Source organism: Crocodylus porosus, unplaced genomic scaffold (genome assembly GCF_001723895.1).
Source record: "Crocodylus porosus isolate Cpor-Errol unplaced genomic scaffold, CroPor_comp1, whole genome shotgun sequence".
Taxonomy (NCBI): domain Eukaryota; kingdom Metazoa; phylum Chordata; order Crocodylia; family Crocodylidae; genus Crocodylus; species Crocodylus porosus.
The window spans coordinates 33735484-33747859 of NW_017728915.1; the positions used below are offsets into that span (position 1 = coordinate 33735484).

General features: G+C 42.7%; 1 protein-coding gene across 1 annotated transcript in view; it reads left to right on the forward strand.

The window, feature by feature from the left end:
- The window catches only part of CMIP (c-Maf inducing protein), a 169885-nt gene that overhangs the window by 95219 nt on the left and 62290 nt on the right, over window positions 1-12376 (forward strand). The window contains exon 3 of the mRNA XM_019535935.1: window positions 9003-9053. Coding sequence (XP_019391480.1) covers window positions 9003-9053 — 51 coding nt within the window. The remainder of the gene's footprint in view (window positions 1-9002; window positions 9054-12376) is intronic.

Consider the following 12376-nt stretch of genomic DNA (forward strand, 5'->3'; position numbering starts at 1 on the left):
AAGCTCGTCCTAATTCCATCTCTGCCTTGGCCTTCCTAACTGCCCCCCTACATCCCCGAGCGACTGCAGAATAGTCATCCCTGGTGATGACCCCTTCTTTCCATTGGGTATATTCCTCCTTTTTAGCAAGGAGACATTCCTGGATGCTTTTGGAGGCTTGTCTGCTCTCCTGCTCCCTTTGATCCTTTTTACTTTTGATCCACATTACTTTGATCCACATTACTTTTTAGTATGTAGTATAATATAACAACTGACTTTTGACATTGAAATAAGGTGATTTGACATTATCAAATGAAGCGTGTTGATCCCTGTAAATCATAATGTTTCATATGCTTCATTTCATTTTCTTTCACAACATGTTCGTTTTCCAGGACATTTCAGAATTTCAACGCGTTGCTCCATTTTAGTAGAGACACACTTTTTAGAATTTTCCACGGAGGTTTCCTCAGAATGGACATTGTGACTTTGAGTCCACTGTAGACGCAAGATATGACATACTGAGATGTCTCTGCTATCTGCTCAAATGAAGACAGAGCTTGGCTTTGATCCCTCATGCCTTTTTGTCACTGCTATTCCTATTGGTCAGTGGTTCTCAACTTTTTTAGCTTCAAGGCACCCCTCCATAATTTTTCTGAATTTAGCAGCACCTTCAATGCTACCACCATTGCGGGCGTGGGAAATGACCCTGTATATTGCTGTTCCTAGCAGGCAATGGAGACAGTGGGCCTTCCTGTCTGCACTGGATTTATCTGTTAAACCAGGGGCTAATGGATGTTGTTACATTGTAATGAGCCAGAGAAGGATGAGTGACATCTCATTGCATTACCTGTGCTTTCCTTTAACTCTCTCCTATTAGAATATGAATGTATCCCAGCCCATTTAAGGTAATGGGATCTGAAAAGGGATCTGACTGCTCTAACACACTGAGTCCATCTGGATTTTGGAGAAGGGGATGAAGCCCAGAGGTCAAAGAGCTTAACCTGGAGTGTAGTCAAGCTGCCAAGTCTCTGCTAGAATTGCTTTTGCCGATCACTGTTTCTGGTATGTGGATAGTTGTTGGAACACAGGCTTAGTTTGGAAGGACTGAGTTTGTTCCAGCTGTCGGGAATTTTTGTTGCCCCTCGTGGGGTGTCACAAAGAGTGAGTTTTTCTACACGCTGTGGTAGACGTGGTGGATATTTAATTTATTTATTTAATTTGCCTTCCAGTCTTTTGTTGGCAAAGCACCTCGTATCTTTGTGGGGCTATATAAGTAACTGTGATGAGGTGTCCCAAGGACCACTTTATTAATAAGTAACTTGAAAGAAAAAATTATTTGAATGAAGTTGCTACTACTTACTGCCTGACTTACCATGAAGTGTCATATCTCTTGGGAAGCTGTCATTCCCTTTTTCCCCCCTTCCAAGGTCAGAATCATGTGAGGAGTAGGAGAGAGGGCTATCACCAAGGAGGAGTACTCCTCCTCGGCCCGTGAGTGTAGGAGGGCTATTAGGAAGGCCAAGGCACAGATGAAGCTCAGGCTAGTGTCCAGGATTAAGGACAACAAAAAGTCCTTTTTCAAGTACATTGGGAGCAAGAAGAGGGCACCAGGCAGTGTAGGCCCCCCTGCAAGATGCAAACAGTAATCTTGTGGCTACACCAGACAAGAAAGCTGATATTTTTAACAGTTTCTTTGCCTCCATTTTCTTGAACGGGGACCAGGATATCCCACCTACCAGAGGTAGGGACAATCTTAGGGATAGCTCTGTCAGGTCTTCAGTCAGTGCAGATGTAGTTAGGGATCTTCTGGAAGGACTAGACATTTTTAAATCTGCAGGTCCAGATGCCCTCCACCCAAGGGCGTTGAGGCAGCTGGCAGGGGTCATTGCGGAGCCCTTGGCCTGGCTGTATGAGCATTCGTGGTCGTCTGGCCAGGTGCCAGGGGATTGGAAACTGGTTAATGTGGTCCCAATTTCAAAGAAAGGGAGGAAGGAGGACCCAAGTAACTATAGGCCTGTAAGCCTCGGTGCTTGGGAAGTTCTTGGAGAGAATCATTAAGGAGCACGTCTGTGGGGGGCCTGCAGGGGAGATCATGCTCAGGGGCAGTCAGCATGGGTTCATCAAAGGGAGGTCCTGCCGGACCAACCTGATTGCCTTTTATGACCAAGTAACTAAATCCTTGGATGATGGTGTTGCCGTGGATGTAGTCTTTCTAGACTTTAAGAAGGCCTTTGACACTGTCTCTCACCCCATCCTCATCAATAAATTAAGTGACTGTGGCATTGATGCCTGCACAGTTGGATGGGTAAAAAATTGCTAGGGCCAGATAAACCTCACAAATGTTGAGTTCTCATTTCTCCAACTATTTTTTTCAAACCAGTTCTAACTGCTGCCAGGTGAGTTCTCCCACCCTTTGTGTTGATTTATTTTATCCTTGGCAATCAGGTGTAGTCAGAAGGAAAAACAAGCGGTAGAGGAACTCCTGATAAACACGAGCTCCCTGCACATACTTGCCTTGCTGCTTGAACAGTGTTTTGCCATGAAGTCCCTTAGATGGGGATGCCTAGGTCTCTTTTTTTGTATGTCCTTTCCCCCCTTCATCAGTGCAGTCTCTTTTTTTTTGGTACCCAGTTTTGTTTTATCTTATAGTCCAGATATAAACCTGCTTGTAGTCTGCTATCGTTCAGCCTGTTATCTGGCTATAATCCTCCTTGCTGCTTTTTGTTTAGCAACAGATCCATTCAGTATCGTTAGGCTGATCAGCAGTGCCCAGAAATAAGCAGTTCTGCTTTAGCTGTACTGTGTAGGGAGACGGAGAGGAGAGGTGCAGATCCCAAAGCCTCAAGCAGGGATACTGTCCAGTAGCTCATTCCCTGCATGTGAGGGGTTGCTGGTTGAACAGGAGCATGGCTAGTTGTTCTGCAAGTGATATGCTTGTGCTGATTACACTCCCTGTGCTTGCAGGAAAGGGGCAGGGATCTGCCGTCCACAGTCTGGAGCGCTGACCACAGCTTGGCTGGGCTATTGCCCAGTGTCCTGACTCTCAGCTCGAAGGGGAGGTTTTGTTTCATTGTTCTCATGTCACTTGGGTTGTGTGTGAAGAGCCTGGTTAGATCCCAGCATTTCATATTGAAACCAGCTATTAACATAACCGCTGGTGCAGGCGCCTGCAGTGCAATTATAGTCCAGGTATTTCTAATGAGCACCTTTTGGAGGGACGTGCAGACAAAAAAGGAGGAATGCATGTATGATGGTGGGTGGAAAAAGAAAATCAAAGAAGGGAAAGAAGAAATACAGAGTTAATCCAGACTGTAAAGAATTAAGCCAGGCCCCAAATCACCCCGCTTATTGCCAGACCTTTTCAGAGCTGCTATCTATGGCGGGGCTCTCTAGGATGGTTTACATAAAGGTCACTGTAATAAGGGGAATTGTTGTTACAACATTTTGCTATCTGGACAAGCCATTGCTTGTACTCTTCTGAGTAATGCTGATGTCAGCAGAGTTTGACACTATAGTGTGACAGGACTAAGTTGTAGCAGAACGTCAGTGATGGATCCAGCTGGTGTTGGCTTTCCTATCTACATCGTACCAGTGGGTTGTGGAGAATGCCCTGTAAGTTGCATAATGTTTTGTGTGATCAGTGTCCAAAACCCAAGCAAAACAATAATTTGTCTGCTTCTTAACTGGCTGGGAACCATTGCAATGTCTGGATCAGTGCTGTTTGACAATAGCTTGACTTCCTAGTTTTGCTAACCAAAAAAAAAAAATCGAGTTTCAAAAGGTTTGCTGCCTTCCAAATGATTTATTCTTACTTATTTTAGTTTGTTTCAACCACCTGTGGTTAAGAAAGGCAAAAGTTGGTTTGTGGAGGAAAAAACTGCCTTGCAAGCAGAGGGGCAAATAACTTACTTTTACCGGGGTCTCTTCCATGCAAGCACTTGATTACTTGCCTGTCTTTGCTCATATAGGCTGTCCCACTGACATTACTGGCAGAGGTAAAGTTATTACTGCGTGCTTAGGGAGTAGGGACCAAGCTGCTTCTTTGACACACTGACGCCCCAAATCAGGGAACTGAACAATCAGTCCTAGAAATGTACCATGTTAAAATGTTTTATTTCTGTCGCTCACAACCTGCTCATCATGGCTGTGGGATAAAAAACACTGACAAGGAGTGTCACACGTACCTTATACCTGTCCCTAAATCCCATAACACCCCCCCACCCCGCTGTTTTTAATGCCATGTTTTCTGATGTTCTGAATCTTTTCTTTGTCGAAAGCAATGGGGATACTTGACTAACTGATCTGAACAGTCACATCTGTTCTCCTGCATTCAGTCTCCCTTTGGGTTTTTCATGGCCATGTGGTACTGACCATGATACAGAACTCATTTCGGGATTGCGGCCTAATAGACTATACAGGGGAGCCAGCAAAGCAGCTAGATGTCATTTGCTACGGAGCACCCGAACTAGTCGAGCTGTTCAACTAAAGAGCACCGTTGTTTCTCTAATCCGTTTCATTCATGTTAGCCTTAAAGGCTGCTTACATGGAACATGTCTAGAGAAAAATGGGAACTTTTGGGGGGCATTGGTCATGTCTCTTTAAGGATAACTGGTGCAAAGTGACCCTCACTGCATAGAGAAGACGGAGATGATTAGAAAACCTTTCCCATTATAGCCAAGATAGCTAATAAAAGCTTGAGTTTTTAAAAACACATGTGCAACCTCTCATTCTCTTCTCTTTTCTCATAGCCTAAGGCTGAATAAGTCTTGTAGGCTGTATCTTTAGGTGGGCATTGAAGTTGATGTCTGCACTGCAGTTGCTGCAGCTCATATAGATGTACCCAGGTAATCTTTAAGCTGGCTGGCCCTGGGGTACTGCATCAGGGAGATCAGCGCAGCCTAACGACCCAGTGACTGATTTGTTCCTCAGCAGGGCATTGTAGCCTGGACTGAGCTCTGTTCTGTTTTGGCTGTCCAGCTACCAGGACATGAGTGAGCTAGCTAGCTTGGGCAGCTCTTTTTTTATATGAGCTACAGTGTCTGTGGCACAAGTGTACCGTGTCACAAAATTTACATTAGCAAAGCTCAGCCCCAAAAATCTCTGTGTGGCTGACTCTACCCATGCAAGTAATTTCAGTGACATCAATGGACAACATAAAGGCTTGGAATGGAACTGCTCATTTACATTAGTTGAGGATTATTGAATTGCCTATGTAGGAGTCAGTCCTGAAATAGTTAGCTTTTGCCCAAGTAAGGAGATCAAAATTAGGTCTATTTATGGAGAAGGAGGGAACTAATAAGAATAAACTTCAGTCTCAGGCTTTTCAGAGTACTCCAGTCTCATTAATGAATAAAATCTCATGACATCTTTATGAAGTAGGAAAGTACTACCATCCTCTTATTAAAGAGGGACAGCGGCAGTCGAAGAAAAAGCAAGGGAAATGAGTACATTGCCCTCATTTCTGCTACAGCTAGTAAAAAAGAGTAACATTTGAAGATAAATGTATAAGCTATTCTGCACCAGATCAAACCTGATTTTGATTTGTGAACGAATCCTACCACCAGAAAATTAATTTGACAGAAGTCCATTTTGGGTACAGTATTTTTTTTTCCTAAACATATGTACTTGAGAGCCATTTAAGGCATTTCGATTACGCTAGTTCCTTATGGAATTTTTGGTTATTCTGCTAAGCAGGAAATACACCCAGTAGCCTCTTCCTCTCTGAGTTTAAAAGGGGGGAAAAAAAACATTTTGTAAGACTGGATGATTCTTTGCTGGCTGCTAAAGCTCCAACATTTCCTGCACATAGCTGTGGTTTAGCAGCCCGCTGAAAATAGGCAGAAGGAAGGGTGTACTGGAAGGATTAGGCTCTGTGGTCTCTCAGTCTTGCCGAATGTGCAAAAGAGAATGCTAGTGACAGAAGAGCCCCGTTGGAGGTAAGAACAGTTAAGCAAACAAGGCCTGATCTATCTGCTGGAGCGCTGTGGAGAGTGAACTTCTGGAATCCCGCCATTGCCTCTCTGAGGTCTGTAGCCCATTGATTCCTGCTCAGTGGTAGAACGGCAGACTTTCCTACAGGTTTGTTTTCTGCTTTTGTGCTTCAGTTGGAACTGTTGTTGTCATGCTGGTGGCTTTTCTGAGCAGTGGTGTTGAAACAAGCCTCAAATGCAGCCCATCCCAAATTTTGGAGCTGTTCAAACAGCAGATACTGTCAGATGCAGATCCAGATGCCAGTTTCAGGTGACGGCCTTTTCTCATAAGAGGCTGAACTAAAGCTGCACCTAAATGCCCCGCAGAGTTTGGAATCTAAGTCCCTCGTTTGCAGCCCGTGCACTCTGCTCGATTTATGGTCTAAAACTCTGTAAATATTTCCCCTCTAAGGTTGACAATGTAACTTATTTTTCTGCTGGTTTTGTGTGCTCTCAGTTAGTAGTCTGTGCCATTAGTTTTTTGCCTCTGATTTTTTTGGGGGAGTCTGGTATTGTTTCAGTGTTTTCTTTGTTGTGTTCAGTCTGTCTGAATAATCTGTCAACAGAGATTTTACCAAGTGCCTAACCACTGTTCCAGCTAGGAGCCGGGTTGGTCATGAAATCTGCTTGCACATATTGTTTTGTTTTTTTCCTAGTTATTTATAAGCTCTGGAGGTCTCTAGTGACTGGATGTCTGGAAATAAGAGAATGGATAATAGCCAGAAACTATTTTCCTTTCTTGCTTTAATATTTGCTCATTCTAGGTGAGGCAGTTTCTTGGTTCAAATAATACTGTAGGTTCAGCCTGGGATTTAAAACAGGTTGGCATTGCCACTTTTCAGGAGGAAAGCTCTGTGCCTTTCCATTATTCCTTAGTAATATTAGAAGCTTATGTATCTTATTGGTCTTTCAATGTAGATAATGGCCTTGGGAAGGGGGTTTTGCTAGTAACGCAACATTTACAGATTAAACTAGAGTTTCTTTGGGAAGTATCAGAGCTGATCAGTATATAGAATGAGATACTACAGTAGCCTTGTAAACCACGTCCTCAAGCATAAAGAAACTTTCCTCAAACTTGACTACTCATTCAGAGACTCAGTTGCATTTCAGGATATCATTGTGACATGATCACCATGGAGGGTCAGGGAAACCGGCTTCTAAGAGTGAAAATAAGAGGTTTCCTGTGACTGGAAAATCAAAATGTATTGAACTTTTGGTGTTGAAGAAGCAGGGTGGTGTGGGGGTCAGTCCTTGGCCTCCCTATGATCCTTTGCCAAGGAGTGAAGTCTATCCTCCCAATGTGAAGTATTTGGCTTTTTGGGGAAGATGTGTTAGCTTAATGGTTAAAGTAACCTTTTAGATTCGAGGCACCTCTGCCGAAACTCAAGGCACCGCTTGGGAAATTCCAGCTCTTACTTTTCACTTGTTTTTTGATTTACACAAAAATAGTAGAGCAGTTCTTCTGTTGCAAAGAAGTTGGAAAGACCACGGCAGGGGAGGGTGTTTTTAATACTATGGATTCCTATTTTAAAAACTGAACAGGTATACTGTATGGACAAGTACACTACTTTTAACCATGGAGGGATTTGCCCCTTGCAAGCACGTCAGCTCATCTCTGGTAACCATTCCATCTTCCTGCTCCTGTCCCTCAGGACATGCAGCTAAACATCAGGGATTTGCCCCTATGTGAAACAAGATAAATCGTGGCGTCGCTTCCATTTACTGAGAGAGAGGGTAGACTTATGAAACAGTTGTTATGGTTCATCCTAATTTGCTGCAATTTCCATCACTTAATCATTGTACTTGTTTTTTCTGACCCACTCTTTCAATTGTCATGGGGTTCTTTTTGTTTGGTTTTTTAAATTTTAAAATATATTCAAAGGGGTGGGGGTGAGAAGCTAGAACTGAAGGATGCTTAGACTTCTGCTTGACCACGCAGGATACAGTTTGCAGGATTCTTGCTGCTACAGGACAAAAGCCTTCTGAAAGGGCATGTGGCTCTTCCAAAGAAGAGCCTTGCCTGTTGTTGGCACAGGACTTTCACTGAGTATTATTTTTATTGTTCATTTTAAGATGTTTCTAACTGTAAGGAAAAAGTCCCAGTGGCTGAGCTGGAAAAGCCAACCCTCCCCGCCCCCCCACTCCTCTACACACTCAGCATATTCCAAACTTGCATAGCCCCTCAAAGGCATGCGCTTTTTCTGTGCCCTTATGGATTTACGTCAGCATAGCTGCTTTTATAATTTTTGGTACAAAGCCTGTGACCTTTGAGAGCATTGAACTATTTCTCCACTGGCTATGAACCTAGCTTTAACTGAGAATTTTGAGAAGCTCTGCTTAATATGGACAAAAACTGGGGATCATTGATTATGGCAGCATTTATGCAGATTCTGCCGACCCTCTGGGGGATATGTGTGTATCTTATAATATTTTTTACATTATATTGTTGTTAGAAAAGCCAACATGACACTCAGACTCAAGTAGCTAGCAGGCAGCTGTGGACTGGGAAAGGGGAAGGCTAGTGCATATAAAAAGTTATCTGCACCATGTCAGAATGAGATGCTAACCTGACAGGGGTGATCTAATACATAGGGCAAATGGCATATAATTATCATAGACTTGATCAAAAGCTCCTAGAAGTCAATGAGAATGTTTCCATTGGCCTTAAAGGGTTTTTGGATCTGGTCCTATTTCATCTGAAGTTGGTACTTTTTAGTAGTATTAGTTCAATGTTTAATATGTTGAAAGGAAATGAGATCGAACAAAGTCTTAATGTTTCTGCTTCCTGTGAAAATAAATTAATTACTGTGCAAACTCATGGCCTTTTGTAGGGCTCAGAAAACTCTCTTCCCTTTAATGAAGGGCAGGGGGTGAAGATGGCAATTCCAGAGCAGAGCGTCAAGGTCATTGGGCTGTGTGTCAAAATCGTGTGCAATTTGATGAGTTTTAATTAATGTTGGTGGGTGGAGGGTTCGCATGTGTTTGGTTCAGTGATCTCAAGCTTGAATAGAATCTAATGGTTCCTATTTTTAAAAATCTTTCTTTTTATTGCAGGCTGCAAACAGTTACCTGAGGGATCAGTGGTTTCATTCTTTGCAGTGGAAGGTAGGTCCTCCATTTGCTGTTTTCCTTGCTACAGTTTTAACTAGAAGCTATATATTTTCAAGCCTAGTGATCTGTGGCAGGAAGTGAGAGAGTTCAGATGCCAAGGTGAGGCACAGAAAGTTGTTTTCCCTCAAGTTTGCCCCCGAACTAAGATGCATCTTGCTTGCTAGGATCAGCATACTCAAATGCAGAAAATTCTGTATTTTTTTCCCCCCTTCTTTTCCTGTGTCGCAGCACCCATCTATCTGGTTAAAGGAGGGTTATTCCCCCTCCCCCCCTTCCAGAACCTCAGCATGGGCTCAAACTAAGTAATTTCAGATAGTTTGGTGCTATCAAATGGTGCTATCTCTCACAGAGTATTTATGAGATAAACACATTATTCTGTAGGAAGGTAGTGTTTGTCGTATAGAATCCATTAAGCCTCCAAATTTGAGAACACCTCCGAACTGGTCTAGACCAGTGTTTCTCAACCTTTTTAGGGCTCCCCTTGGAAAATGCCAGCGTTTAGTTTTCGCTACTTTTATTATTTTCTGTAGTCAAAAAAGGAGAAAAACAAAAAGAGCAGTTCATTGCAGAGAACTATGAAAGACCACAACAGATCATAATGCTATAACACAGTGGGTTCCTAGTTGAAATCTCTGGGTTCATGCGAGTCATGTTTGCAAACTTTATATTGTATGGCACCCCACAGCACCATTGAAAGGATCTCAAATCTCCACAGGGAATTTTTGACCTTGGTTGGGAATCACTGAGCTAGACTATAGCCTGATCTTGGCTTATGCCATGCTACCAAGCTACCTGGTTTTGTTTATTCCTGGTAAACTGGGCAAAGAGGATGTTTTTTGAAGTTGCTTATTAACTGTAAGCAGCATCAGTCTATGTAGCCATCTGTTTTTATTCTTAAGCATGACTCGGAAATATGTGTAGTTGCTATCTCAAAGGCTGCATGTCATTTTTACTGGAAACGAGGTTGATGGATGTGGTGACTATTAAAGAAAGTGGTTCACAAATGAGCAGAGTGTCTCCAAAAGCAGATCATTCTCCAGCTTCAAAAATGTATCTGGTGATGAACTGATAGATTAGATAGATTCTGTACAGATTAGGATTGAACTTGAAAATAAATTCTGATCCGACTGTGGATATGGTTGTTATCTATGCAAGTCCCTTTTATGAACCAAACAAACAACTTTCCAACAAAGAACATTTCTTTGGAAGTGTTTCAATGGAGTCAAACAGGTTGACCTCTTATTTTGTTGCTTATCAAGTTTCCATTCTGCCTGTAACAAGTACATGTGAAAATATAAGGAAATCCCTCCTATCCAGTTGGTTTTTTGTAGGAGTTTTTGGATGGTGCTCTTTGTGGAAAATAGTTTGCACAGTACTTGTGTGTGTTGTACTGGTATAGAGGTATTTCACCCACAGATATTTGGAGAGGAGTTGTTTAGGGAAGTGCAAATGGGCATGTGAAGAGGAAAGGGCTAAAAATAAGAAAGTGAAAATGAAGGTCAGTTGAATATATCCATCTAGACCTGAAAATACCAACCTGACAGGAATGTTGGGAGAAACGTTTGAGTTTTGGAGATCTTGGTGAGATTAGGGTCATTTGCTGAATGGGTCTAAATTCTCGATAGCAGGATCCAGATGTTCCTGGAATCTTGCAATAATAATAAAAATAATAACAACAATAATAATAGTAATAATAATAATAATAGTTATTATTATTGTTGTTATTATTAATTTTTTTTTTTTTTTGCAAAGATCTAGTTAGTCTAATAGAAGAGAGCATCTACAGCAAGCTCTGATTCCTTTTGCCTCCGACCAGTGAGGCTACAGCTTGGATACCTGAGGCAGTTGTTAAAGCCTTTCACAAGTTGTGTCCCACTAGGGTATTCCTTTTCACCCCGGTGGCAGTGATGTAGGTTGTATTTGGAATAATAGAGGGTTGTATTGTAGGACAGTAGTCCTGTTTTGCCCTTGTCTGTAGACCACCATCTTTTTACCAGTGTTCCAGTATTTGATTCCAAATTCAGCAAAGGCAAGATTATTGTGTTGCTTATTCAGCTGTTCCGGGGGCAGGGGTCATTGCAGATCACAGTGTAGAGGGATGTTTGCCTCTGTATAGCCCATTGCTTTCTGAGCAGTTAGGCAAGGAATCGGCAGATGGGCAAGAAAGGGATAGAGGCATTTTTCTTAGCAGAGGCGGCAGATGACTGCCTGCTGGAGCAAGGGGAGGATTAGGGTCAGATTCCCAGTTCGTTCTGTGGTATGTTCTTGGCACAGCTCAGTCATCCCCCACCCTATGGCAGAGGGTCAAGATGCAGTTCTACCCTGAACATCAGTAAACAACAGAGAAAAACTATAGGGAACATGACCTGCTTCACTTGTACATCTTCCAGTGACATGGAGACGGCTTTTCCCTGTGGGAGTTGTTTTAAAGGAGAGCTTTTTAAAATTTCCAGTGCTTCTGACCAAGCATCTCATTTGGGGAAACTCTGAGCAATGTAACCTTAGCGGACATTTGCTGTTCAGAAGAATTTTTTTTAAATGTTTTTATAGAATGAAACATTATCTTGATTTGAAAGCCTTCCCTTTGCCAAGAGTAGGAAGCCAGGCTTTTCCACAGAACAATGACAGAGCTTAAATCATGACCCATGCATTTTGTGCTAACATGTACCCGTTTGCTGGTATATCATTGTGGTTTTAACATTGCAGTGCCTTAACTGTTCAGAGGAAGAACACCCACTGACTGCTGTTTAACTGGGAGGGTATTTAGCAGGTTTAAGTGAAAGTACAGCAGAACTGAAGGCAGAGAGGTCATAGGAAAGGGACTGCAGTCAACCCCTTGCCACTGCTGATGCAAGTTTCTCATTTCAACCTGTAGCTATCAGGACTGGGCGCTGTTTTACATTCCATGTTGGGATTTGCTTGGAGCGGTGACCAACCGACAAGGTGGGGATTTACAAAGAAACAGCAGGTCTCTTATTTTAGGACAGATGGTGTTCTCCAAGGCCCAGTGGACATCACTGACCTGCACTGCACCCTCATGAATCGGTTAGGTCAAAACATTTCTGAAAGTCTGGAAAGCACAAATGCAAATGGTACTAGCATCTACTCTGGTTCCCCCTTGAAGCTGTGGGTTAACTCTAAAGAGGCAAACCTAATATTATTATTGGTATTAGGGCAGTACCAAAGGCCTTGGTTGAACTTAGCACCCCATTGTATGAAGTGTTTGGGGTGCAGATCTTCCCCTCTTTGAAGACCAGGCAGTCCATATAAACAGGACTCGAGGGGAAGTCTTGGTGACCTGATGCACAGAAAGGTTA